The following is a 25,703-nucleotide window of genomic DNA, read 5'->3' as shown; positions in this document are numbered from 1 at the left end:
CTGAATTGGCCACACTAATCCATAGCAAGGATCTCGTTCACCGGAGATTCATGGTCGTCGCTACGGGCAGCTGAAGGGACTCCTATAAGTACTTCGGAGAGCATGTACAGCTAATATAGAAAATCGATATGGTCTGCCGTCAGGGTCAATCGCATATCCGCACGCACGTCTCTGGCACTCAGAGGACTCGGTAATTCAGTGAGAGGTAGAGCGTTGTGTGGACTGGTCTGTATGTCAAATTCGAGTAAAGAACGAAGTATAAGTTTATTGGCAGAATGATCTCCCATAGCGAACGAAAGGAACATCATCGATGATAACCTAAGCCACCCAAGTTGGATACATTGGACCGACCCATTAGCCAGTAATCCATTCTTTACCCTAGTCTTGGCTTGAAGCGGAGGAACGGCCCAGTCTTCATAGAAAGGTAGATGTCCTTGACATGGTAAACAGGGGGGCATGGCTGGTCCAACGCATCACCATCTGTATCGTCACTCGACGAAAGATTGAAGTCCAAGGCCCAGACCGTTTTCGCAAGAACCATTTGCAGTTCCAGGACGGCCAGATTTTGGCCCGCACAGTTCATAGGACCAACGGAAAATGGATGAAACGTACGTCTGAGCTTCAGAACCTCGGCGTCTGTCTTTGAAGCATTGGCATCGTCAGACGGGATCCAGCGTTCGGGCCGGAAAACATCGACGTCGTCTCCATAAACATTCTCATCTCTACCCATTGCCCAAGCAGCACAGCCTACCAGAGTACCCGCAGGGTAGTGCTCTCCGTCAATCACTGCACCGCCTGGGAGCACTTCTTGGGGTAGTTCGCTCGGCGCCGGATGCGCGATGCGAAGCGACTCGTCGATGCAGGCACGCAGGTACTTGCAATTGCTCAGCTTGGCTCCCAGCTCTATCTTCTCGCTAGACTGGAAGGTTGTACGAATTTCGCATGGGAGCTTAGCGAGCACATTCGGATACTGCGCCAGGTAGAAAAAAGCACCGCACAGCGTCGTGGCCGTTGTATCAGTGCCAGTCAAAGCGAGAAGTCGCGTCTCAGAAAGGATGTGGCCCCGATCGCTGAATGCAGGACGATCCGTGTCGGGATCAATCACAGTGAGCAAGAAGTGGAACATATCCTTTTGAGACCCACTTGGATCAGCTTTGTGCGCAGCTATGCGTTTCGTGACACTGTTCTCCACGAACTCGTTGTACGCCACGACCTCCCGTTTCCTGAGCCGTGCAAGAAGTCTGTTAAGGCCGCGCGGCTGGAAGAAGAGAAACAAGTTGTAGAAAGGTGACTTAGATAGCTGTGGCAGCCGTCAGCGCCTACATCATCGTCAGGGCAACATTACATACCTTGTATCCGAATGCAACTTGGTTCAAAATCTGACCCGTGACCTCCTTCAACATGTTCGCCCCAGGTTCCTTGGTATTGAAGCTCTCTCCGAAGCACAGTTCTCCTAAGATGTCGAAGACGAGGTACTCCACACGCTCGGCCATGTCGACAGGCTGAGACCAAGCCTCAGTATCACCGCTTTTCGCATCGTGTACGTTCCTATTAGAGCCTACTGTGCTACTCAGCAGGAATATCCACCGATCAATGTGCCTCGCTATAATAGGACTGGTCGCCTTCAGCGACTGCTCCGTAAACGCAAGATTGAGTAGTTTTCTCCTCTTCGCATGCAGCGCAGGCTCCATAGCGTTCACCGTATGTAAATCATGCTCGTCACATTTCCAAGCTTTGTAGAAATTGCCACGAATGATGTTCGCGCGGGTGCCATGAATATCCGTGTAAGCACGAGGGCTGTTGAACAGGACCGTGTTAGGAGCTGCGCGAAACTTATCACCTAAGATGTGTTATGCTTCAGAAGTCGCGAGGTGAGGTGAGGCCCGGCTTACCGTAGATCCTGAAGTTTTGCAATATCCAAATGTGACGGTCGCCTTTGCATGCATGGTAGAACGATGGCAGTGAGCTGATTCGAGCTAAAAAAAAAAAGGACCTGGAACACAGGAGAGTGGATGAAAGAATACATTCCGAATAGTTGTCGCTACAAGGTAGCTTACGAAGAAACCTAAAGCGAGGTGAGGAAATGCCATCATCGATAGATGGTAGAATGATCGGGGAGCATGCTATGTTATCATGTGCAGCATATGCAGAGCTTACCGCCACGCCCCATAATTCATCTATTCGGCTGCGCCGTGCGGTATTGTGGGTTGGATTGTAGCCTACTGGGCCCGGAACCTTGACTACGCCACATTTCGAAGATTATCTTGCACGGCTGCACGTTGAGCACCACAACATCCACGGGCGATTACGGCTATTTAAGGAATAGTGTTCAACCAAACGAGCCAACCGCAGGGCTATGTTGCAATACTTGGACCGCGCCATCTTGCCCTCGCTACGAAAGATGTTTGGCTGAGATACATTCCACTGATTTGCTGATCTACTAATGTGGGTTCCAAGCTGCCGTAACTTAGTTCCACCCTCCAGTTCTTGCCGCGTACGCCAACTCGCACAGCTTTCTCATCATTGCTGCTGCGAAGCTGGATCCCATGGGTACGAAAGCTCCAAACGAAAGGAATCGAACAGCCGACTCCAGAGATGAGAGTCCATTCACTGTCATGAAACGCGGTGGAAATTTTCTGAGACAGATCATGAGGACACTGCCCGAGAAGAAAGTGTTCATGAAATCGTAACATGCTTGACAGAAACAACGAATGGGTACAGGTGGCTTACAAGATCATCCTCAACGCTTTTATGAGAACGACAGAGCCTCCAAGGAAAGACTGGTTCTGAGTTCTCTCGATGTGTAGGATTTAGCCATTCCCAACAAAAAAAAGGCCACTAAAAAAGGCGCAATCAGAAGTAGTGGTAAACCAAATGCTGAAGTCCATGCGTATCCGATGGCAGCTTGCTGTAGCCCAGTAGATATAAGTAAACATGTACCAAGCAGTAAAATAGACCCTACCAGGTCAAGTCGACGAAGCGAGGCAATGCTCAGATCAAGGCGAGTCACCGGTTCATTCCAAAGCTTGTTGGGAAACGTGACGAGTCGCGAGCTTCTCTCCAAAAAGGTTTTCCGCAATAGCATTGATCAATGTCAAGCCCATATGGAGACACTCCAGTGCCCATGGAATCTCATCGATCATTTGACCGAGGGGAAACAAGCTTGCTCCGTTAACGACGCGCAATACAGCCAAGTGCTTACGACCAGCATCCAAGTAGCTCTACTGGATCTGCTCTGTTGGCTAAATGTTCAGCCGACAGTTATTGGCCATTCGTCTGGGGGGTGGGCTGGGGCATACGCTGCAGGTTACCTCTCGCGGCTTGATGCAATGAAGATATCTTACTATCGTGGTCTCTTAGCAGCAAGACTCGAGCGCGCAACGTTCTTTAAAAAGCGGCAAAAGTTACGGAAAGGTGGTCCTCGAAGTGAACAAAGAAGTAATTGTACCGGTAAGGCTAGTCCGCCGAGAGTTTCTTGCGAGACAGATGCTAATATATACCAGGTGGTCTAAGGTGTCGATTCTACCTATCATTTTTTGCCCAACGCTACATATCTTATTACTGGCGGACTTGCTGGTATAGGTCGGAGCATGGCACGCTAGCTTGTACGACGTGGTGCTAGGCACCTGAGCTTGCTCTCTGGATCTGGACCGAGCACAAAAGGCCAGAACATGCTGAATGAAATGCGATCCGTGGGTTTGAACGTTCAGTGTCCACGCTGCAACGTCGTAGACGTTTGTGCGGTGCAAGAAGCGGTGGGCCAATGTTTGCAAACTATGCCAAGGATCCATGGATGGATACAAGCTGCTATGGTGCTCAAGGTGAATCGCAATATTGCGGAGTTCATGAGGCGTCGTCTGACCTCTGTAGGATGCTTTGTTCACAAACATGACGTTCGAACAGTGGAGTCAGGTAGTAAATCCGAAGGTGCAAGGAACGTGGAATCTACACCAGACCTTGTCGTCAGATATGGACTTTTTTGTCCTGCTGTCTTCCTTTGCAGGCGTCATCGGCCACACTGGACAGTCCAATTACCGTGTTGTAAACACGTATGAAGACGCCTTTGCTCATTACCGAAGTGCAAAGGGCGAGAAGACGATTTCCATTGACCTCGGCGTAGTGCTAGGAGAAGGTTTCGTAACCGAAAACGACAAGGTCATGGATCGCTTGATGAGGCTCAATATTCCCGGCCAAACAGTCTGGACGACGTATTCTCTACAATGGATTATTGCTGCGATCCAGAGTCGCGAGAGGTGTCGCCATTGCACAGCCAGGTCATTACCGGCTTCGAACTGCCATTGGACAGCTATGGCGTGGAGTCTCTGGTAGGACTGGAGCTGAGAAATTGGTTGGCAAAAGCGCTACATAGGGTTATAGGGTGTTCTAAAGACAAAAGGCCTGCCTAAGAACATGCCAACTCTCCGTCATTGCGACTAGACGATGATGAGAAAGACCGGAAGAGGCGTCTACTAAAGTATACTTTGGCAATGGAGCGCGAGAGAGGAAGACGTTAGTTGGATGTTGCAGTCAATGACGAGCACCGCGGTACGCCAAGTCCAAGCCATGCACAGGCAACGCAGGATTGACTCGCGCCAGTGGATAACTCTGCGAGATCAGCCGATCGTAAGACAAGATCGAACTCGAATCGATGTGACAGCAGTGCTGGTAAGGGTTCCCCGGATGCCGTTGCTAACGTGGAACCACATCCACCGCCATATGCGGGTGGGCAAGGACTGGCGTTGCGGCGATAGCGGGTGCGTGTTCGATGCAGCGATGACGAGATGATGTCAGAGGCAATTTCCCACGTGCTTGGGGCGTCTGAACCGTCAACGAGCCTTGGTGTAGGCGTTGGGTCGTCCAGATGGTAGGCGACGGTGGCCGGGCCGGCCAAGGGAGCTAGAGGCTCAGTGTGGGAACAGCCCTGACCCGTGCGTTAGTCATACAAAATATGGTCGATGCAAGGGGACGAGTTTTAGGGCTGATGGTCGCACGGGTGGACTGGGAGCTTTGAGCACAAGAGGAATTGTGCGGCCTCGGAGGGTCGGGGCGTTGGTAAGCTGCGGATGGGCGCAAGCAGAGCCTCTTTGAGAGCATGCGATGGTGCTCGCGTGCAACTGGAAGGCATCGGCGTGTCACAGTGTCAGATAGGAGTGCTAGACGGCTCAATGCGGACTCGCGCGGGTGGGCTGACTTGTGCATGAGGTGAGCAATTGATGCCGGGCAGCTGTTGAAGACGGTCGTGAGCAGGTTGCGGTCAAGCGCACAGGACGCAGTGTCGCGTCAACAATGGCAATTTTCACAGGCGCACAATGGACGGTTCCACGGTTGCTGTGCTGGCCGGTGGTCGCTCGGGGCTGGATCGAGATGGGCTCGGCCGTTGGAAGGCATGGCTCGGAAGCGGCTAGCGATTGCTGCCGACAATGCCAGGCACAAAGCGGCCTGCCCCTGACCGAGTGGCGACGGGGTGCACCTCATTTCACATCCCAACCATCACAATTTTGCTCCCTAATAAGGCCTGTCCCCTAGCTCCGAGCTGTCCCGCTCCCTCTTGCCCTCGGTGACTTTGCGCAACCTTCGACACGCCAACTTTTCGCTGGTGGCGCGGGTAACAGAGCACGCATAGCGACGTCAAGTGCCGTTAGTCCTCGGCGACAGGTAGCGGCTCTGCGCCACGAGAAACACACGTCGGATCCGTGGGAGCAGCAAATACGCGGCATTCAGCGCACCACACGAGCAGACCAGCAACGCCCGCTGCGAGGCCTTGTGTCAATTCAATCACAGCGTACGTCAGTCCATCCAGCCGCTCGTGCAGCTGCATCCGCGCCCTCCGCAGCTTCCCATCCGGCGGTCCCCGGCGTCTATCCAACGTCTAGCGCACCATGCGCCTGCATATGCACACCACCGCGGACGCAAGAGGACGCACTTATAGCCCGCGCGACCACCCACCTCCGCGCCCTCCGTTCCCCTACGCCGTGCCTCTCCATCTGCGCTCCTGCTAATAACCCCCCGCAGCGCCCCGCAGTTGCACCTGCCGCAGTCTGCACGCTGCGTCTTACCGCCCGCGTCCGACAAAAAGCTCTCTGAGCGCTGCCGGCTGCCGACTAACCACCTGCACGAGCACCAATTCCTCGTAGCCGCCCAACGCACTCGCACCTCCTCTGCCATGCCTACTCGAACCATCAATCCGTTTGCGACCGTATCCCCATCCTCCTCTACCCCTTCGCTCGACGCCCTGAACGAGAAGAAGGAGCAGCCGCGACGCTCTTCCTTCACCAAGGGCAACAAGTTCACATCGCTTTTCGGCGGCAACACGCCTAGGACCCGTGGTGAGGCTGCGGCCCTGCGTGACGCCCTTGTTGCGCAGCAGCAGGCCCTTCTGGACAACCCTTCGCCTCCGCAGCAGATCAATACCGCCTCGATTTCCCTCCCGACCATCAACCTAACAACGGCGACCGGCGAGAAGATGCCCACCACCGAACCCAAGACCCTCTTCAACCCGGAAGAAGCACGGCGGAAAGCTAGAGCCGATGCCCAGTTCGGTCCCATTGGATCGCAAAAGCACCGGTACACCAGCACATTCGAGGGCGAATTCGGAGACCCCGTAGAAGACGAACCGCCTTATTACTTCTTGCTCACCACCTACATCAGCTACCTAATCTTAATTGTATTCGGCCACGTTCGCGATTTCTTTGGCAAGCGTTTCCGGGCCGCACACTATAGCCATCTGGCCGAGAGGGATGGGTATGCGCCTCTCAACAGCGACTTCGACAATTTCTACACCCGCCGACTGAAGATGAGGATCAATGACTGCTTCTCGCGACCAACCACTGGCGTTCCGGGACGATTCATCACCCTCCTCGACCGCAAGTCTGACGACGGAAACAACACTTTCAAGCTCCTTGGTTCGACCACCGAGACTTTGAACATGAGCTCGTACAACTACCTTGGTTTCGCACAATCTGAGGGTCCCTGCGCCGATGCTGCCGAGCAGGCAGTCCGCAAGTACGGTGTTACCATGGCCAGTCCTCGCGCAGACTCCGGCACATCCGAATTGACCGTCGAGGTGGAGGATTTGATCGCTCGCTTTGTGGGCAAGCCCGCTTCCATGGTTTTCTCCATGGGTTTCGTCACCAATGCCACCGCTTTCTCGACTCTGATTGGCAGGGGCTGCCTCATGCTCTCGGACGAGTTGAATCACTCTTCGATCCGGTTCGGTGCGCGTCTTTCCGGCTCCATGATCAAGATGTTCAAGCACAACGACATGCGGGATTTGGAGCGTCTGCTCAGGGAAGCCATCTCGCAGGGACAGCCTCGCACACACCGTCCGTGGAAGAAGATTCTCGTTACCGTCGAAGGCCTTTATTCGATGGAGGGAACCATGTGCAACCTTCCTGCCCTGATCGAGCTGAAGAAGAAGTACAAGTTCAACCTGTTCGTTGACGAGGCTCATTCCGTAGGTGCTGTTGGTCCTCGCGGTCGTGGCGTGTGCGACTTCTTCGGCATTGACCCCTCTGAAGTCGATATCCTCATGGGAACCCTTACAAAGTCATTCGGTGCCAACGGAGGTTACCTCGCAGCTAGCAAGGAAATCATCGACAAGCTACGGACACAGAACGCTGCCATGCTGTTTGCCGAATCGCCTGGTCCACCAGTCCTTGTTCAAATTGCTTCGTCCCTTCGCATCATCAGCGGGGAACTGGTTCCCGGACAAGGTGCGGAGCGCCTGCAGCGCCTGGCTTTCAACTCCAGGTATTTGCGTCTCGGTCTCAAGCGACTCGGCTACATTGTCTACGGCCACGACGACTCGCCTATCATTCCCGTCATGCTCTACAACCCCGCCAAGATGCCCGCGTTCTCCCATGAGATGCTCAAGCGTAAAATCTCGGTCGTCGTTGTGGGATACCCAGCTACGCCCCTCGTCTCGTCAAGAGCACGCTTCTGCATATCTGCAGCCCACACCAAGGACGACCTGGATCGCATGCTCGCAGCTTGCGATGAGGTCGGTGACCTTTTGCAGCTGAAGTTCAGCAGCGGTGTCGCTGGCGGTGCAGACCCAGAGGAGCTTACCACGCAAGAGAAAGACAGCCTCAGCATTGTCAAGCCTCCCAGGTGGAGATTGGCAGACGTGATCAAGCGTGGAGCGGAGGACGTTCAGCTACCTCTCAAATAGCCGCTTCTCCGGGCTGGGCTGGCACGTGACGGGGCAACCAGAGGGACAGGGCGCAACACGGACTGAAGTGAGGCGGGCGCGCCCTGGTCTTCGTGTTCGCAGATCCTTTCAACAACGCGTATTTCACGGATCCCGTGAGACACTAGGATCGACGGGACATGTGCAGGTGCTTGAGGCGCGAACTCGTAGCCTCGTCGTCCCGAACTAAGACATCGCCCTTGCCCGGTTGCCTTGTTCGTTCCCCGGCGCTACCTCCACTGCTTCTCCGCCCTTTTGCATGCGTGGCGCTGTATGTCTGTTTTGCGATATTGGGTCCGGCGCAACTGTCTTGATTGGGAAACTGGCAAACGAGCATGTATTCTTGTACGATATCCTTCATACCCTCGCTGTATTGAGTTAGATTCTACCATTTTATTTTTTCTTCTGTCTGATTCTTGTCTTCTCGTTTAGACCTCTGCATGGGGTTGTCTTTTGAGAAACGGGGGGGGGGGGTTGAAGTGTATTCAATTGCTACCTGTGCGATTGAGCGCGGCGCATTGGTTGTTGGTTGGTTTTGATGGTAGAGGAACGGATTCGATGACACTGGCACAGGGTAATGGTAATGTCTGTGGTGTGAAGGTGTATATAGAGAGAGGTGAGTTGATGGAATGAATGAAAGGAGTGAAGAAGTAATGCGATCTTTGTCGATCTGCTAGTGATGATGTGAAGGGAGCGACAAGGGTGAGGCGCAGAGAACGAATCTGACATAGGTAGGGGAATGCAATACTATATTCGACCATTCTATTGAATATAGGACTCTAATGTACAAAGACCCACCCGCCATTACTACCTCCTCATCCCGCTTCCCGGCCTCACCAATCGAACGCGTCAATGTCCCCAGTCCTCGCGCGCTTACCTACTGGATTGATATCGTCTTTGTTTGAGCATGGCTCTTTGCGCTCTGTCACGCGCAAAGAATGAGCTTAGGTTTGACGACTGCGCTCGCTGTCCGAGGTCGAGCGCCGAGAGGCTGTTGATTTGCGGGCCTGATTTCCATGGGGTGGTAGGTGCAGCGGCGAAGTCTGGATTGGACCCATTGTTCAAATTGGCCTCGAATCCAGTGTTGAAGTGCAAAGTAGGGTCGCTGCCAAGTGCAATGTTGACGTTGAGTGCGGCCCCGTTGACGAAGTCTGGTCCGGGGCCATTGTTGAGAAAATGGCTCAAGACCGGTGAGATGGTATTCAGCGGGTGCAGTGAACAGCAGATCCGAGTCCAGAGCTGAAATTGTGAAGAGAGCGGGTGGGTATGAGTAGTACGTGTCTTGATCAGTGTGAGCTGGTTCGAAGTTTCCAAAGACGAGATCAAATCCTGCTGAGTAGTTTCTTGTCGCTGGCTGGCACAAGGGATCTCCAGCGATGCAGATCGCTTCTGAACCTTGGCTTAGTTAACATGGGCAGCAGCAGGTGGCAGATATACTCACTCGGAATCACTGCGGAACCCGGAAGGCGCCAGTGGGCTGGATCCTAATGACTCTGCTGTCATAACGCAGAGGATCATGTGCTCGACAGTCTGTGGGAGTCTTCCTTGCGCTTTACAAGAAATCCCATGCATTCCTTCCTTCCAGGCATTTCGTGGCTCTGGTGGCAGGCGTAATGGCGAAGATCATATAACAATGACTTCATATGTGTACGTGGCATCTTCAAACCTGTCAAATGCTTGTGAAAGTAACCCAGGCCGATGGAGATGAGGCCCAACATCTTTCCCTTCTCCGAAGCAACAGCTAGGTCCAGCAGGTCTTCTAACGCTACTGGGTGCGAAGGATGTGCGGCTGGCTCTGACTTGAGCATACCGAGCATGTATGCTTCGATGCGCTTGCAAAGTGGGCTTATAATCTCAATAGACTGCGGACATATAGATGCATGGCCACATGCTTACAACTTGGATTGGAATGTGCAAGAAATTCGTTACGTGTTTTCAGTAGACCTCGTTGAGCAGCAGGATCATCACCGACAGGTCGGTCTATGGAGCGGCTATCTTGATCACGACGTGGGCAATCTATCATCTCACGAAGAGGGCTTGGTGAACTGAAGGCACTACTCTTTAGGCCAGCCTCAGGCGTTGGAATGTGGGTCAAATCAGAGTGAGATATGGCCATAGGCATGGCGCGCCACCCAGGAAGTAGTAGGAGAACAGTTGAGCTTCCGTTACATCATAATTTAGTGTTGCTAGGTTCTGTTCACGTACGTCTGTGCGGACACATCGGCATTCGTCGACGTGAACAAGACGGACTTACCCTTTTGTGATGATGACAAGGACGTGAATCACTTCCCTCCAGCGTCCGCCCACAGTATGGCTAGGGAATTATACGCCGACTTATCATTTCTGCAAGCTGAGGTGCTGAACGCACAGGATCGATGTCAAGAATGCCTAAGGCAAATGCTTGACATGGCAAAACAAAGTCGCGTCTCCCATCGCCCCGGTACCCGTATAGTGTGTCCCCAATTCTAGCCGTACGGTCTGTGTGTAAGCTGAGTGAAGTGCCCTCTGGAGCCTAGTACAGCCACCCGGTCGTGTGCAACGCGAGACCTAGTTTAGCGAAAGATCGTGTTGGTGTTCCACATGCGTGGATATTGTCATACAAAGTGTTTTTTTATAGATGCGGTATTTCTTTTCTGGCACTGCATGGGCGCTCAGGGCTCCAAGTGTGGCCCCGCGGTCCAAAAACATGGGTGAGGCGGACCAGCAAGTCGCAGAGGGCAACAAACGTGGCAAAATGGACGATACAAACTGCTTTTGGCGTAGTAAGTAGTACCATATGGCGGAGCTGTGTCCACGATGCAGCTCGACTTGTATGGTATAGATGGTATTGCCAATCACCTATCTTTGGGGTGGCAATCAAGCTGTAAGGCTGAGATGATCAGTTGTGCAACGGGTAGAGGGTTTCCAAAAGTGACAGCCATCTTTGAAAATGCCAGACTTCCAGAGAAGTCAGATGAACAGATTAGTACAGGCTATCCACCTAGTCGCCTGGCGTGGATCCTGATTGCCTGCGCATGTCGCCAAAGGTATCGACTGTTCTCGAAACAAGAAGAGCCAGCTTGCCCTAAGAACGATCACCCAGTTTCATTTGTCTTGTTCTTAGCTGAAACAGCCCGGCATATAAGCTGCGAAATGCTGCCCTTGATCCTCGATCGCCTGCAGAATCCTTCCGATGGTATGACGATAGATAGTCCTGCAACCCTGGTCGAGCAAGGTAACATATCAGCGTTGATATGGAGCGGACGACCAAAGGCATATCCCCAGCCCCGGTGAATAATCGAGCGGGATGCGGAGAGCGGGGTACAATGGGGCAGTGTTTAGAGCTCTGGAAAGATACAGCTGCTGCGTATCGAGTCAAATTGGAGGCCTTATACTACAGGACAATGTAACAATGTCGTCGCTTGTTGAATTTGTATCTTTGAGAGATAATTTCTCTCCCTGCAACGATCGTAGACGGGCTCCTCTCCAGCTGGCAACGAAGATCATCAACTCACAATAACGTGATGCGCTTCAAGGACGAGTGAGCAAAACAGTTGCCTATTCTGATTATGCGCTTCAAGCTGGGATCCTGAGGAAATGCCGATTGCCACGCGTACGTCCTGTAGCCGACTTCCCATCAACATCGATTACTTTTTCTGTAGCATACGCCCCGATGCAAACGCAGGAATAACAGGATAATCCTAGACTTAGACAGACAGCATCGCCGGATCTGTCATAGTATCGTATATCAAGGGTAACGACAGTGCTCTTTCTTGTGGCGTTGTCTCAGCCCACACTTTCAACGGCCCTGTTGCGCTCTTCGTATTGCATCGTTCCGGTCGCAGCGCCCACATTAGCTGCATCATCCCCAATGGAAAATTCTTGCTGGTTCCACAGATCCATGATCGGTTGTAGGCTTAGTTGCAAATACCGAAGCGGTCGGTAACGCGTCATGCGTAGAGTACTGCTGTACCGGAAGAAGCAGATGCTAATGAATATGGACATGGGTTAAAGCACAGTCTGTAAGGCGACTGGGTTGGGCTTCCGTATCGTGTATGTATCGTAGTTTCGCCGAAGAAAAGGACCGGCGAACATGTGTCAGATGCGGAGCTTCCATCCGGTGTGAGTCTGTCCCGCTCGTGATAAGGATCGTGTAAATCAGCGTCCAGGCGAGCCTCCAATTGAACTTGCAGAAGAGATCGAGCCTATAACAATGAGCTTGGTCCTGATCCTCTCTCCTCGTCGAGTAACAAGCTGGCGCAGTCCACAAGGCTGAGGACCGAACGTGTCATTTGACATTCTGCATGCGCCACGTCCGGTGTAGCTCTGATTATCTTACCAGCATGCAGACCCCTGCTCGGTATGCGGAGTTAACATTGGTCTTTCTGAAGCTGGGACTGGTCCAGCATGATCAGTTGCAGATGAGGGCGTCATGTTGCATGTGAGGCCTGTCTCAGACGCTGTAGATCCATCCACGCATACAGTACATGGCCTACGCGATCCCATGGTTCAGAGCCGCATCACATGATATAAGGCTAGTATGTTGTTTGTTGTTCGTCTTGTGCTAGGCCCGCAATACCGTAGTAAGGGCGTGGCTAATGAGGCTGTACCTGCCGAGAGTCGGCTGATAAGTTGGCTGGCTGGCGATAAGGACTGTTGTACTCGGGTGGTATATACGGATAACTGCTGCTCGATACAGGGAGGGACCTTCAAGTAACGAAACAGCAGCCAGCTTCGGAGCCTTCGGAAACCAACGCATCGAACCAAGAGACAAGGATGACGCAGGACGAACAGTGAGCAGGCCACGCTTCAGGAATTAACGAGCGGGATGGACAATCCTAATGCGCGATAGGAAATAGCAAGCGGTTGCCTTGTGCCGGTGGGTAGGAGGAACACAAGTGGCCCGAGTAGGTGCGCCACCATGCGCTTTAGCGTAAACACCCGTTCGAAGCGACGATCCCCTCCTACCGCGCTGCATTGTGCCAGCAGCTTTGTCGCTCCACTGGCACTGTTCTGCCGCCCATCGGATAACGCCCATCGATACCAGGTGCAGGGTTTCTGCGCGTACGCGATGCAAACGCAAGCGCAAACGCCCTCAGCGTGCATGAAGGACCCGGCTGACAGGAAGGTGTCGACCGGCTGCATTGCAATTCGTCTTACTCGTCCGGTCAGTAGCGAGCCGCACAAATTGTCCCGAGGACGCGGCTTGACTATGACTTTGCCCTGGGAAACTCCTTTTTGCCTCGTTCTGTCCGGTAGCCACGACGGCTTGAGCCGGTGAACATTAGATTCAAACAACAATTTGGGGCTTGCATACGCCCTGGCCAAGATCCAACGACAACCTACACCCCCCACATAGCTCAACCGGGACTTGCCATGCTCGCCTAGATCTCCCGCATTTGCACTTGAAACGTTACTGCATGGACTTGCCGAAATGCAGCACCCTCAATCCCCAATCCCCAATCGTGTTGCACACGACAAGAGTACAATTTGGCTGTCTATATAGCTTTATCGACTCCTCGCATTTACCTCACACTCTCGAGTCACTACTGCCTACTTAGTCGCCCTTCTCGTACAACTTCTTTGCTGTTTCGCGGAGCTAGGCTTCTATGTTCTCTCATACTCAAGTCAGCCCAGCCTAAGGCCTACTGTCACCACATATCTTTTCCACAAATGATGTCTGGTCAGCACTCGACGAACCATTCTCGTGGAGTACAGAACACCATGAGACACCAGGGGCTCCCTAGTGACCAGCAGCATATCCACTTACTTGACCAAGAGCAACTAGCGTTCTTCTCCATCCATAAGCCACTGAACGTTTCGTCTTGGGATGATGTTACGCCAGTACACCATCGTCTCTCCACCTCTGACATTCGAAAAGCCTTGTCCAAGCTGCACCAGAACCCAAGGAATACAGTCAAAGACACACTGATGAGCCTCAAGTCAGAATCTGCTCGTCGACTGATCAATGCACTTGTACAAGAGCAAAACGAGAGGGAATCCGACTCAAATATCGAATGGATCATCGCAGGGATAGACGTCAAAAAGGAGATCGTCAAACAGTGGCCCAGCCAGAAGAAGGTCATTAAGAGCATCGAGGTCATCTTAAAAACTGAGCCAACACATGACTTTAACGATGACTCCTTTGGGTCTCCCCCATTGCGAGGGCCCTTCGAGGGAGGTGTTACCCAGACGAATCAATCACATCGGAACGTGAATCAACATGGTCCCGGTATGGGGCATGTGCAGCCTCATATCATGCATCAACAACCTCCTATGGGTGCACAACCAATACAGGTGAATGGACATGAACGAGGAGAGCATATGCACGGGCGTCAAGATCTTCCGCACCCACCACATTATGTGCAAGGGGGCTCTCATTTTCAGCAGCCTCATAGCATGTTACCCGTCCCGCAACATCCAGGAGGCGGCGTGGGCATACCACCACCTCCTCCTCCACATGGCGGACCGGTCAAGCAGACGCAAGTCGTGCAACCGCCATTCGATCCTCAACAGCAACCAATGCCTATGCCTGGCAGCTTTCCGGAAGTCAGGCCTGCCCCCCAATTCATGCCTCAGCCCGAGATTCTTGACCCCCGAGTGCTCAAGCATCAAAAGTCCAAATCCAAGAATCTCCGCCGCGAATTCCAAGAAGTACCTATGGTGTATGCGGGCGAGTCTGACTCTGATTCCAGTGGCTCTGATATTGGCTCCCAATTCAGCTCTAGATCGGTCGAAGACGGCGCTTATGGATTCATTGAACGTTCTCGCAGTCGGGGCAGGAACAGGAGTCATGGAATTGTTGGACGTTCTCACAGTCGCGGCAAGGACAGAAGCCACAGCAGGGGTCGTGAACGAGGTATGCCCAAGATTTTCAAAGTGAAGAAGTCACATGGCCGAAGTCGATCCGACGTGGAAGTCATCCATGAAGGCAAGCATAGCCCTTCGTCTAAGAGTAGCTCGCCGAGGTCGTCTGCATCTGCTCTTCCCACACAGCAAATCTTCAACATACACATTGACAATGACAACGATCGTGAACGTGAACGAAAGGATGGCCACGGAAGAGATGCGCATGCTGCCAATCATGATCAAAGACGCAATAACAAACCTATGCACTCACCGGGCTTCACCAACCCAATTTACACCAAGCGAGACAAGTTCGATGTCCATCCCATGTCGCGACACTCATCGGTCGGCGGAAGCGACACCGGCTCCTCAGTCATCGACGGCCACTCCTCGATCTACACCTCTGACGACAGTGTCTTCTCCGAACCCATACGTCCGCGCATGCACAGTCGTACTACTTCTGAAGTAGGTGGGGGATTACACCTTCGCTCACGCAACATGCCAATCCCACGCCATGACGCCTTCATACCTGCCCACCAAGAGTCTCACCGACGACAGAAGCGACACTTTGAGGCAGACGATTACCCTCATCGCCCGAGAGGCTCTATCTATGACGGCTATGCAGAGCCCCCTCACACTCCTTCCTTTCGACAACCACCTATGGCTCCTCGTCGCCACAGCGTGCAGCTCTCCAACCCTTTCGACCCAAGACACCCAGCTCAGCCCTCCCGATCATACACCGACTACGCCACGCAACCTTTCCAACAGCGATACATCACAGATAACGCCCCCGAGCCTTTCGAGTTCCGTGCGATGGCTGACGAGCTGGGCGCGATGAACTATATAAACCAGTCCCGCCGCAGTGGCCTCACGCAGCGGCGAAACAGTCTCAGAGGCCGGGGGGCTCCTGAGGTGGACGAGTGGGCTTACCGTCCACAGGGAAGGATGCACGATGCATATCGACATATGTACTAATTTTCCGGTTTTCTTACCGTATGTTTCATAATATTCGGTCCACGTGGTGTTCAGCTCATGTACCTTGGACTAACAGGTGACCCGCCGCCAAAAACTTGGTGTTTGGTTTTCTTCTGACTGGCGTTGTGGACATACGTTACCAGAATTCGGAGTTCAGGATTGGGTTTGCTCGCCATTACATCGATTCTCCTGCTTGTGTTTGGTAACTATTTGGTATGACGGCCTCAATACCGTTCTGCGTCTCGAAGGACGCACCTTGACTTCAACGTGCCGATCTCTCTGCAAGTGATGATGACAGTCCCTGCTCATACTCCCGTCTACCAATTAGTCGTGGTCACCTTATGCAGTATTGCACCCGAAGTTCGAACATCTCCAGCGCTACTGATACTAGACAGGTGGATGTGAAAGAACGATCAAAGTTAATAGCGAAACACTCGTCCTTCCATTTCCACCCCACGTGCACCTCTCCCATCCGCTCGGCGCATGCGTTCGTTTCATTGCATCCGCGGAGTCCAAGCGCGCAAGCACATCTACGCCGCAGCCACAACCGTCGGATCTCCCTCCCGAAACATGTGCAATCATCCAAAAATGCTGGTGTGATATTTACCTACCCAGGTCGAGCCCAAAGCACTACCGTAGCTTCCGTCAGCACACGTACCATAAGCCGTCAGCACTTCGAGCAATGTTGCAGGCGTGCCATTACGCGCTTTCAACTTCCCTCGGGGATAAGTATATTCGGCTCACAGGACATCAAGCACAGCACGAAAGCTGATGCCTCAAGCGGAAGACCGTGTCACATCACCCCGGACAAGCAAGTGCTGACCTCCCCATCCAGTCCAAGCGTACGCCCAAATAGATTGTCCGGACTCCGCCACCACGACCCCAGACGCTTGGGTCGCACCCGCTGAGCGTAAACGCACGTCTACGTGGGCGCGGCGCGGGAAGAAACCGACTTGCCGCGGGTGGACGTTGGAAGCGCGACTGGGACTGCGAAATGAGACACATCCCTTACAGCACGAAAACCACACCCAAGCGAAGCAGCACAGCATGCACGCGCAACTCAAACGGCGGCCACCCATCCCAACCACCGCTATGAGCAACTCAACTCCCAAGTCCCATCACCTGATGCTCTCCTGCCACCAGCAGCGCGCGCCCAACCCATGTAGCTACCCATCAAGTACCTTTATTTACCCTCCATCGTTTCGCCACCTGCCTTCCCTCCCAAATCGTACCGCACCGCATTGCACAAAGCGTTGCCACGTCACTTTTGCACCACGTCCACTCGCACAGCACGCAACTGAAACAAGAAATCATTTCACTACATATCTTATATCTCTGGCCAAGATTCCACGACAGTAGCCTCCCTCCGCCCCAAAAAGCTTTGCCACACACAGACTGAGAAAATGAGAAAGAAAATGGTGCATCCTGCGTCCACAGACACGCCTCCCCTGGCCATAAGCAACAGCAGTGCACCACTTATTAAAAACAAACATGGATGATATGACAGGATGGTAGATATAGTAGCAAGCTTTGGCTTCGCTTCCCACAACAATACAGCGTAAGAACATAAGGTGAGTAGGTAGGTGGTAAAGAAAGCGATTACCAATGCCTCGCCTTTTGGTAACAGTAGAGAAGAAAGATTTGCTTACGACTATGGCGAGTTGGAAGCCCCGGCCCACGCAGGGTATCAAAGAGAAACTTGGGATGAGGCAGCCACTCCGCCAAGTACGGCTGATGAACAAGTCTGGTCGAAAGGTGCGACATAGAGGTAGGTTAAGGAAAAGCATTTTCACAACGCCGTGCATGAATGTGGCGATGTCCTTCGTCATGAAAGGCATACATCCCGTCACTCGACTCTCAAGTAGAAAGCCTTGAAATATCCAGGCGCAAAATTACACATTGTCTATATCAGACCGCACAATCGGAGGTTCTCCTGGATTATGATGTCTACGTCTCGTTAGCCGACGTCGCGCGTCTAAGGAGCAGAACAACGTACCATTCACAGCAGCCATAACGAATCGGATCTGCATAGTGTCCGTGGCGCATGTGAAATGGGTGTAGATTTGCTTGGTCTCGTGCTGGTTGAGCGACACGAATCGGTTAAGAATGTAGTCGCAGGCCGCTGCGTAGTCTGGGCCACCTATAGGATGGATTAGCGTAAGTTGTGGGAAGAAGCAGGGCAGGACATACCCTCGTAGTCGGGGAAGTAGTTCTTCATGGGGCTGACGGGCAGCTTCTCCTTGAATCGATCGATCTTGTTCAAGAATAGAATAATCGATGTCTTTACAAACCACCGCGAGTTGCAGATGGAGTCGAAAAGGGTCAATGCTTCCTGCATACGGTTGACCGTCTCGTCTTCGAACAGCAGCTGGTCATACTCGGAAATGGCCACGAGGAAAAGAATCGTCGTGACGTTCTCGAAGCAGTGTATCCACTTCTTTCGTTCTGATCGTTGACCACCAACATCGAACATGCGGTATGTGAGGTCGCCAATGATGAAGGTAGTTTCGGTGATACCGGTGGTCTTGACACGGGATCGAAGCACGTCCTGGTCGTTAGGAATGTAGTCGCCGGCCGCAATACGGTCGATGGAGTCGAAATAGCTTTAGCAGTCAGCATCGGCGGTCAGATACAGAAGGCACGGATTGACTCACTATTTCGCTGAGTCGTTGAGCTGGTATTCGCGCGAGCGCTGGAAGCACTGCTGCACGCCCGCGTCTTTCCAGAGCACGGAGATGGCGTTGCCAACCTCCGGGGGCAGGCTGTCGCCTTCGATTTGTGCGGGTTGCATGAAGATGGTCTGGACGTGGTACTCGGCGCGCTGGTCGTCAAGAGGTAGCTCGAGCGACTCCATGGCCTCGAGGATGACACGCATCGACTGGACCGTGTTGCTGAAGATAATCTCCTTGAAGGATTCGCGCTCGTCGCGCGAGTAGCCACCCTCGTGGATGAGCTTCATCTGCTTGAGAATCGTGGACTTTCCAGATTCACCAGCACCTGCGCCATGTTAGCATGCGGGTTGCCGGCGCCCACAGCCGAGGCGGGTACTGACCGAGCAACAGCATCTTGATCTCGTTGCGCTGGAGCATCTTGTCGCGCTTGAGCTGGTTCTCAATCTCCTCGTTCCTCTGCTTCCCCTCCTTCTCCTCTGTGCTCATGCCGCAGCCCATGGTGACGGTTGGGCGAGGTGTGGTGTATTAGGTAGGTAGATGTTCCGTACGAAGGCCGGCCGACACGGAATCTGCACGCAGCAAAAGTCAATATGGGCTCGAGGGGTAGTACGGCAGGGCCCTGGAGGCTGCGGCTGCGGTGTACGGCGCTGCGTGGGTTGCGGCAGTGGTTGAGGAGGAAGCTGGAGATGCCGTGCGTTTGCTGCTTCGGGGAGCAGCGACGCGCAGCAGCGGGCGGCAGGTGCTGAGGTCAATGGCGGGCTGATGGGACTCACGTATTATTACAAGCACGCGAACTCGGTGCCGCGTTTGCTGGCGGGCGTGCGGTGGCGCTTGGGCGATGGATGGCTGGATGATGGAGAGGGTGCGATGGGGGTCGGTCCGCCCGGGGCGTGGTGCAGCAAGGTGCGCGGTGGTTGGAGAAGCCGGCGTGGGCTGCGTCGGGGGCCGTTCAGGTGTCGCAGCGAGAGACAGACGCAGCGAGAGGGGGAGTGGCACGGCAGCACTTGACAGGAGATGCCGACAGCACGACGAGAGTGCGGATAGGAAGAAGGCCTGGGAGCAGGAGGCTTTTGGGTGGTGTTGCCGAGAAAGGGGAGATCCCGGAGCGGCCTAGCTGCAGCGCACAGGCTCTTTTAGAGCGTTCGCTCCCTCCGCCTTTGATTTAGGACGGCCGCACACAACAGCGCGCTGCCCTCGGCCACCCGCGCCCTAAGCTGCGTGCCGATTAGTTGATTGATTGATGAGCAAGGCCGGCTCGCAGTCCACCGCCTGCGCGCTGTCTCTACTTGGTGTTGCGTTGCTGGTACGGCCCAGCTGCTGCTCCCCCGGCAGGCAGGCCGCTCCTTCAGTCTGCGCTCCGGCGCGCCCCAGCGATTCAACTCGCCACCGCCAGCGTGATCAGCAAGCGAGCCAGCGACGGGCCCTGTTGCACACCTGTTCCACTGACTAGCAGCAGCCAGCTCTTCTAGAAGCTTTGTCGAAAAAAGGGGCGCGACAAATAAAGGCCCGCGCCGGGGCCAGGTTGCGCGCGCAACACCATCCCAGGAAATCTCAAACGCTGCCTCGTCGTCATCAATCATTGCGTCGGAGTCGCTGCGTGCGATGCGGATGCCCTTTGCCAGTCGACCAAAGAGCAGCGTCCTCCGCCCGTCGACCCGCATGCAAGGTTCCACGACGTCGCTCGCTGCCTGTCCTGACCACGACCCGCCTCAGTTGCTCCGTTCCTTGTCTTGGCCTGTCGCTCACGCCAGCCTCCAGCGGCCTAGCGCTCTCGCCGCAAACTGTCGTCGCAGCTCTAACCACGGCGCCTTCATCTCCTTGAGTCGTGATCCTCCTCTCGCCCAATCAGCGCCCCTCGACAATCCTGCATCCTGAACCCTGCGCGCCTTGTTCATCTTTTTTTCTCCATGCCCCTGATTGCGCATTCGGCAGCGCACATTTCTCTTTCCTTGCTGCGGCATCTGTGCTGACGGATACCCTCCACATCTCTCTCATGTGTTCGTCCAGGATGTCGCTTGTACTTACGGTCCATGACCAAACACCTAACGACACTCCACCCACGGCTGTCACACCACCTGCTACACTCGACAACGTTTCATGTGCCATTTGCCAAGGTTATGTGCACTTTGCTCGGGGCGCGTGCTTGGGAAACGCGTAAAGCATAATCCTCTCCTTCTGCTTCGGTAATCGCGATTACAGACAAGACCAGCTTAGAACATTGGAACAATTAGAAACACGTGATCAACCCATGCAGGCTATCAAACCGTTGATGCGACCTTAGTTAATCCACTATTGCAAGGCTATCAAACCAGCTCCCCGACTAACAAGGTGGCATACTTGTCAGTCCATGCTCCCCCCCTCCGACTCCCACTCGGGACCGTTTCAGCATGTACGTCGGCAGTCATTCTTACGCTATCGATGCTATGGTTCGGACCCGTGCTTAATATCCCATGATAATGCTGCACTTTTGTACGATCACAAGAAGGTTTGAGTACCAGACTGCCATGTGAAGTAGCTCTTGTGTATTGTTCCAAATCCTACTCCGAGTACTACAACCAGTCAGGCATGTTTACAATATTTAAAGAGTGCGACTTGTCCTGTATGCGAACCACTGAAGCTACAACACTCAAGACGTTCGGCAGCCACGAGGAAAGGGAAGAAGCACTGCCTAGCGGCGATATTTTGACGACAGCAAGCACGTCTGAACTTCGATACCAAGAGCATGGAGGCCATCTTAACTGTCTCATCCCCAAAGGGTGCTTATCTGACCATGCAAATCGATCTCTTAACTGTCCGTGCCAGAGTTCATGTTCAACTTACCACGGAAACCAATTGCTCCGGATAAATCGTGGACACTGCGTGCTATCAATAAATCATACACTTTCACACACGACCATGCGGTGTGGCTATGGCTATGCTGTGTGAATACCCGGGGGCCTAAGCTCATCTGACATTGCCTCTACTGGTAAATCAGAGCATCCTCACCGAAGCACACATCTAGGGTTGTCAAAGCTCAACACCCTAAAATCCCACCATGATATCTGTCTCGCGACATTAGCACCGAGATGTAGGTAACAGGCAAATGGTGATCCATGCTTTATCGATTCCAATCAAGATAGCTGCTCCTGCCTGCAAGACCTGAGGCTGAGTGCCGTCTCCACCCTACCGGATCGCCATAAGCCTCAACCACGGTACCCCGCCGCCTTACTGTGAGCGGGAGCGGATCGTGCCGAGCGGATCTAGTTTTATTCCACGATGAAAGATTGTGCGAACAAGAGGCAAAGTCGATAGTCCTATCGAATTGGTATGGGTGACCACGTGCTGCGTGCCTTAAGCCATCGAGCGGAAAGGCGGACGATAGAAACACCATCCTACTACCTGGAAGACAGTCGCAAAGGCCCAGAGGCGACACAGACGTACGCCAAGTTCTATTTTCACTTCAGAAGGGAGAATTGGCCATACATTGCATATCTTCGTGCTAATTTGGTGGGCAAGCGCTTAGGCTAAAGCCCGATACGGGAAGGCGCGATCTCCAAGCGCCAACAACCCGAAGTGGTGTAAACTGACCAGACTCTCTACGAATCCCTCGTGCATCTTCCAGTGATATGTTCCGAGCGCCAGAGATGTCTACACCAATCCTTTCAAGGTGTCCTGCGAACCGACGCCTCGGCGGCTGCCCATGCATACGTCAGACGCAGCGCTTCCGACGGATCCTCCTACATATTGGCAACATACTGTCCACTGGCGAGTTTCCTCTGGATGCATCAAAACAAATCTCATGAGACTGGTGCTGTGTGACGAATCTCCTTGAGTCTCTCCTTGAATTTCTTTATTCCGAAGCTGCTGGTTCAGCGCCGTTTCCCTGATGTTACTCTCGTAGATTCCCTCCGGTCCGTCAACGTTCTCCGCCCCACAATGCAGAATGTCGCTTACTTCTTCATAGCTTCTGTACAACTATGTTCCTCAGCCACTCCAGCTGGCTATGCATTATATTGCCTACCCTAATAGGAGCCACGCCTCACAAGACTGCACCGGCACGACCCAAGCGTTCGCTACCCCCAAAGCTTCAACAGCAGGTACCTGCATGTGCACAGCCATGCCTGCGGACCTCGCTATCCGAACAGTTTCCTTTTGCATGTACTACTCCCGTGGATCTCAGTTGCCTATGTTCTCGATATAGCTTCAACGGCCAGGCGCTGGGCGAAGTGGCTGTCGGATGCATATATGCATCCTGCTCCACGTATCATGGTGCGACTTCAGCCTACAACATTTGTTTGGGACAGAGTTATGCCGTTGCACCAACATTGACGGCTCTCACGATTGTGGCAATAACCTCTTCAACGCCCGTGAGCATGACTACCTCCCGTCCTATCACTATTACGACTTTTCATACAACACCAAAAACATCCTCAAAACTCCAAACTCGGACCTCCCATACAGAAACGGTCATTGCAGATTCTGTCTCATTGATTCCATCCGCGACTTCGACAACACCGCCGCAGACGACAACACCGCTTCCTGCTTCAGAACCCCCCAAGACAATGACACCTGCTCAGATAGCGGGACTGGCGGTCGCGGTGGGGGCAGCCTTCGTCATCGCTATCGGACTCATGGGGCTCACAATTTTTCTACGAAAACGAAGAGAGCGGAAGAAGGGTGTCCTAGTAAACGAGAAGGAACCGTCATCACCGGGCCCAAGCACATACTCATCGCGCTATTCGCTACCTTTTGTGCCGCAGTCCTCAATGCCAGATCCGCCTAAGCGATTTCTCCTGCCGCCCCCTCCTGTTTATAAAAGGTCCGGGCAAAGTATAAGAACTCAGTATGAAGCAGATGCACTACCTAAGCCATTGAAGTTGAACGGCACTCGCAACCTCGATACAGGTTCGGAGCAGCCGGTTGCATCATCCAATGCCAATCCAGGCTCGATACATCCGCTCCTGCGCCCTGATCCGAAGACTCTAGGAAATGCATCCAGCTCATCCGTACCACTTGAGGAGATTGGCCTTGCAATCACCGTTGAGCCACCCCGACCGGCTACAGGTCAAAACGAGCAGAAAACACAACCTCCGATACAGGAGAAGAAATATGAACGTCCCGCTATCTCTCGACGCAATGCCGACCTCTCACAGCGACCCGATAGTGTTATGACCCAGACTACCCTGTTCGAGGAGGACGATTTCCGCAGGGAGTCCAAATTGTTGCCTGCTTTGCCCCAAGTGCCTATTCCACCGATACGTACATTCCAGCCTTCGAGACCCTTGCCATCTACGAGCCCAATCCAAGCTGCAATGGAGAGTATAACGATCCGGCGGGTGCCTCAGCAATCTGAACTGTTCTTGGACATTCCCGTCAGATACTCAAGATCGCAACTTTCGATCGTCGCAACATCACAGTCGTTACCATGTGGCAAGCGGGAGTCGGCTGCTGCCCTCCATAAGCAGCTGCCCTCTGCTTCTCGTACATCAGAACACGACCCCAGGTCTGCCGAATCGGAAATCAATCATGGTGACATACCGGACTACTACTTCACAACTTATGATCAGCCCAAGACAATCCACTCAGTCTCGCCTGGCAACCAAGGGAGACGATTGCGATCGAAAGCGGACCAGACATACGGAACTACTAAACCAAAGCGCTCCTCCAGCACCGTGTCACGGGCAACTTCACGAGCGTCAACGAATATTCGTGACTCTTGGTCGTCTCAAACGTCTTTCGAAACAGTAGATCCTGAAGATCCCACACCAGAAGATGATGACGGCGATAAGCGACTTCAAGACGGCAGGCTCTCACCAGTAGCAGAGTCTCCCATCCATAAGCTGCGATATCCTAAGGTCCCTCGTACCTCCAACCAGCTCGTCCCACGCAGTCCCAAAAGCCCGCAGAGTCAAGCGAGTCAAAATAGTCCCCGTTGGCAATCGCAACCATCGTCACTGCTCGTGAAGCGCAAAGGCGAACAAGGTGCCCTCAAACTCGGCAGTCCATTCCGATCGGGTTCACCAGATGCGCGGACAGCGAGCGAGATACGCAGGTATCGGCACCACCTTCGTAGCAGCAGCGTCGAAGCCTTCAGCCCCGCGCGAAACAGCGAGCGGTCCACTCGTACCCAAAGCAGTCTTTGGCCTAAGAGTCCCGCCATGTTCGAGCCAGACGTCGTGAGACCACTTACTATTCGCAAGACGCAACTGCTGCAGACACCAACAGAAGATATGCACGCGCTTAAGAGCCCGGTTTGGGTGCCGAGACTGACGCCTACAAGGCAAGGCGACGATCTTTTCATCAACGTTACTTACTCAAAGCCAGGTCAGCCCAGTAGTGGCACCTCTTCTTACATTCCCTAATTCCACAACTACTCTCTTCTCTTCTCATTCTTTCTTTACCAATTTGTAATAACAACGGGCATTGACTGCCTCTTCCTGTCAATACCGCGGTGTCTTCCATCCACACTATATCTCTCCGTCAAGACTTGACATTCTCTTATCATACTGTGTATTGTACGATACCCACGCGCACTCATTAAAATGTTTCTTTGCATCAGCATGGCGTTCAGTCTGGAGATTCTGGAGGAAATGTACTATAGTAGAAGTGCCACAGGTATATACGAAGACTACGCATGGCTAGACGTAGAATCGGTTTTCGCACCCTCGGCCCCTGTGACTTGATCGCAACATGCCGGAATTTTTATGCCTTCGTGCTCTCAACCGCTCAAGATCAGCCAGTGGTTGAATGGGCGTCTCGAATGGCCGTAGCACGTGGTGTCATTTACCCGCCGGTGCTTTTATCGGGGCTATGGCGGCTCGCAAGATATTTTTAAGTCGCGAGCATCGGAGATATCTGCGCGCGCCGAGTTCGCAGTCGATGCACCGGAATAACCTACTTTCATCGCCCCTGGAGTTTCCTTGATAAGATGTAAGCTCCAATTTTGTCTACTCACGGAATAACCTACTTGGCGTGATGGTTTCTCTGTGCAAAGATGGGTGCCTCGCATCGAGGCACGCTCACAGCTAGCCATCTTTGCTGGAAAAGAAGCGTGCCTTGTGAAC

At 53.3% G+C, this 25,703-nt stretch overlaps 8 protein-coding genes across 8 annotated transcripts; 3 read left to right on the top strand and 5 right to left on the bottom strand.

Annotated features, from left to right (window-relative positions):
• Positions 1–338: 338 nt before the first annotated feature.
• On the bottom strand, positions 339–2,170 carry CC84DRAFT_1207720 (cytochrome P450; the record flags this gene model as incomplete). The annotated part of the gene is made up of 4 exons (XM_018182116.1): positions 339–1,300; positions 1,350–1,840; positions 2,058–2,123; positions 2,158–2,170. The coding sequence occupies 4 exons, from the start codon at positions 2,168–2,170 to the stop codon at positions 374–376; spliced, it is 1,497 nt and encodes a 498-aa protein (XP_018033274.1). The 3' UTR covers positions 339–373.
• Positions 2,171–3,776: 1,606 nt separating this feature from the next.
• Positions 3,777–8,662, top strand: CC84DRAFT_1261581 (PLP-dependent transferase; the record flags this gene model as incomplete). The annotated part of the gene is made up of 3 exons (XM_018185077.1): positions 3,777–3,821; positions 3,871–4,208; positions 6,013–8,662. 3 exons carry the CDS (start codon positions 3,777–3,779, stop codon positions 8,168–8,170), a joined length of 2,541 nt encoding a protein of 846 aa, XP_018033272.1. The 3' UTR covers positions 8,171–8,662.
• On the bottom strand, positions 8,250–8,646 carry CC84DRAFT_937569 (uncharacterized protein). Its single transcript, XM_018187917.1, has 2 exons — positions 8,429–8,646; positions 8,250–8,352 (listed from the first exon to the last, which is right to left on the bottom strand). The coding sequence occupies exons 1-2, from the start codon at positions 8,578–8,580 to the stop codon at positions 8,313–8,315; spliced, it is 192 nt and encodes a 63-aa protein (XP_018033273.1). The 5' UTR covers positions 8,581–8,646; the 3' UTR covers positions 8,250–8,312.
• Positions 8,663–9,702: 1,040 nt separating the features above from the next.
• Positions 9,703–10,310, bottom strand: CC84DRAFT_1178474 (uncharacterized protein; the record flags this gene model as incomplete). The annotated part of the gene is made up of 2 exons (XM_018180346.1): positions 9,703–9,929; positions 10,085–10,310. The coding sequence occupies 2 exons, from the start codon at positions 10,308–10,310 to the stop codon at positions 9,703–9,705; spliced, it is 453 nt and encodes a 150-aa protein (XP_018033271.1).
• Positions 10,311–13,843: 3,533 nt separating this feature from the next.
• Positions 13,844–15,988, top strand: CC84DRAFT_1178473 (uncharacterized protein; the record flags this gene model as incomplete). The annotated part of the gene is made up of 1 exon (XM_018180345.1): positions 13,844–15,988. One exon carries the CDS (start codon positions 13,844–13,846, stop codon positions 15,986–15,988), a length of 2,145 nt encoding a protein of 714 aa, XP_018033270.1.
• A 1,903-nt stretch (positions 15,989–17,891) lies between these two features.
• Positions 17,892–19,158, bottom strand: CC84DRAFT_1219841 (G protein alpha subunit; the record flags this gene model as incomplete). Its single annotated transcript, XM_018183115.1, has 5 exons — positions 17,892–17,935; positions 17,985–18,128; positions 18,179–18,591; positions 18,643–18,985; positions 19,041–19,158. The coding sequence occupies 5 exons, from the start codon at positions 19,156–19,158 to the stop codon at positions 17,892–17,894; spliced, it is 1,062 nt and encodes a 353-aa protein (XP_018033269.1).
• A 1,318-nt stretch (positions 19,159–20,476) lies between these two features.
• CC84DRAFT_1166698 (uncharacterized protein) lies at positions 20,477–20,908 on the bottom strand. The gene has a single exon (XM_018179030.1). It carries the CDS (start codon positions 20,764–20,766, stop codon positions 20,506–20,508), a length of 261 nt encoding a protein of 86 aa, XP_018033268.1. The 5' UTR covers positions 20,767–20,908; the 3' UTR covers positions 20,477–20,505.
• Positions 20,909–22,260: 1,352 nt separating this feature from the next.
• On the top strand, positions 22,261–25,266 carry CC84DRAFT_1207716 (uncharacterized protein). Its single transcript, XM_018182115.1, has 2 exons — positions 22,261–22,550; positions 22,604–25,266. The coding sequence occupies exon 2, from the start codon at positions 22,617–22,619 to the stop codon at positions 24,999–25,001; it is 2,385 nt and encodes a 794-aa protein (XP_018033267.1). The 5' UTR covers positions 22,261–22,550; positions 22,604–22,616; the 3' UTR covers positions 25,002–25,266.
• The last annotated feature ends 437 nt before the right edge of the window (positions 25,267–25,703 follow it).

The sequence above is a fragment of the Paraphaeosphaeria sporulosa genome (genome assembly GCF_001642045.1).
Source record: "Paraphaeosphaeria sporulosa strain AP3s5-JAC2a unplaced genomic scaffold CC84scaffold_8, whole genome shotgun sequence".
In the NCBI taxonomy this organism is placed as follows: domain Eukaryota; kingdom Fungi; phylum Ascomycota; class Dothideomycetes; order Pleosporales; family Didymosphaeriaceae; genus Paraphaeosphaeria; species Paraphaeosphaeria sporulosa.
Note: the sequence above shows the minus strand (reverse complement) of the source record. Positions and strands in the feature narration are given on the sequence as shown.

Bases quoted from the DNA above. Each gene is read 5' to 3' on its own strand.
- CC84DRAFT_1207716 (XM_018182115.1), top strand. From the start codon at position 22,617: ATGTTCCTCAGCCACTCCAGCTGGCTATGCATTATATTGCCTACCCTA.
- CC84DRAFT_1166698 (XM_018179030.1), bottom strand. From the start codon at position 20,766: ATGGCACATGAAACGTTGTCGAGTGTAGCAGGTGGTGTGACAGCCGTG.
- CC84DRAFT_937569 (XM_018187917.1), bottom strand. From the start codon at position 8,580: ATGGTAGAATCTAACTCAATACAGCGAGGGTATGAAGGATATCGTACA. The intron at 8,353-8,428 runs GTGGAGGTAGCG...CGAGGCTACGAG, and splicing joins TGCAAAAGGGCGGAGAAGCA to TTCGCGCCTCAAGCACCTGC.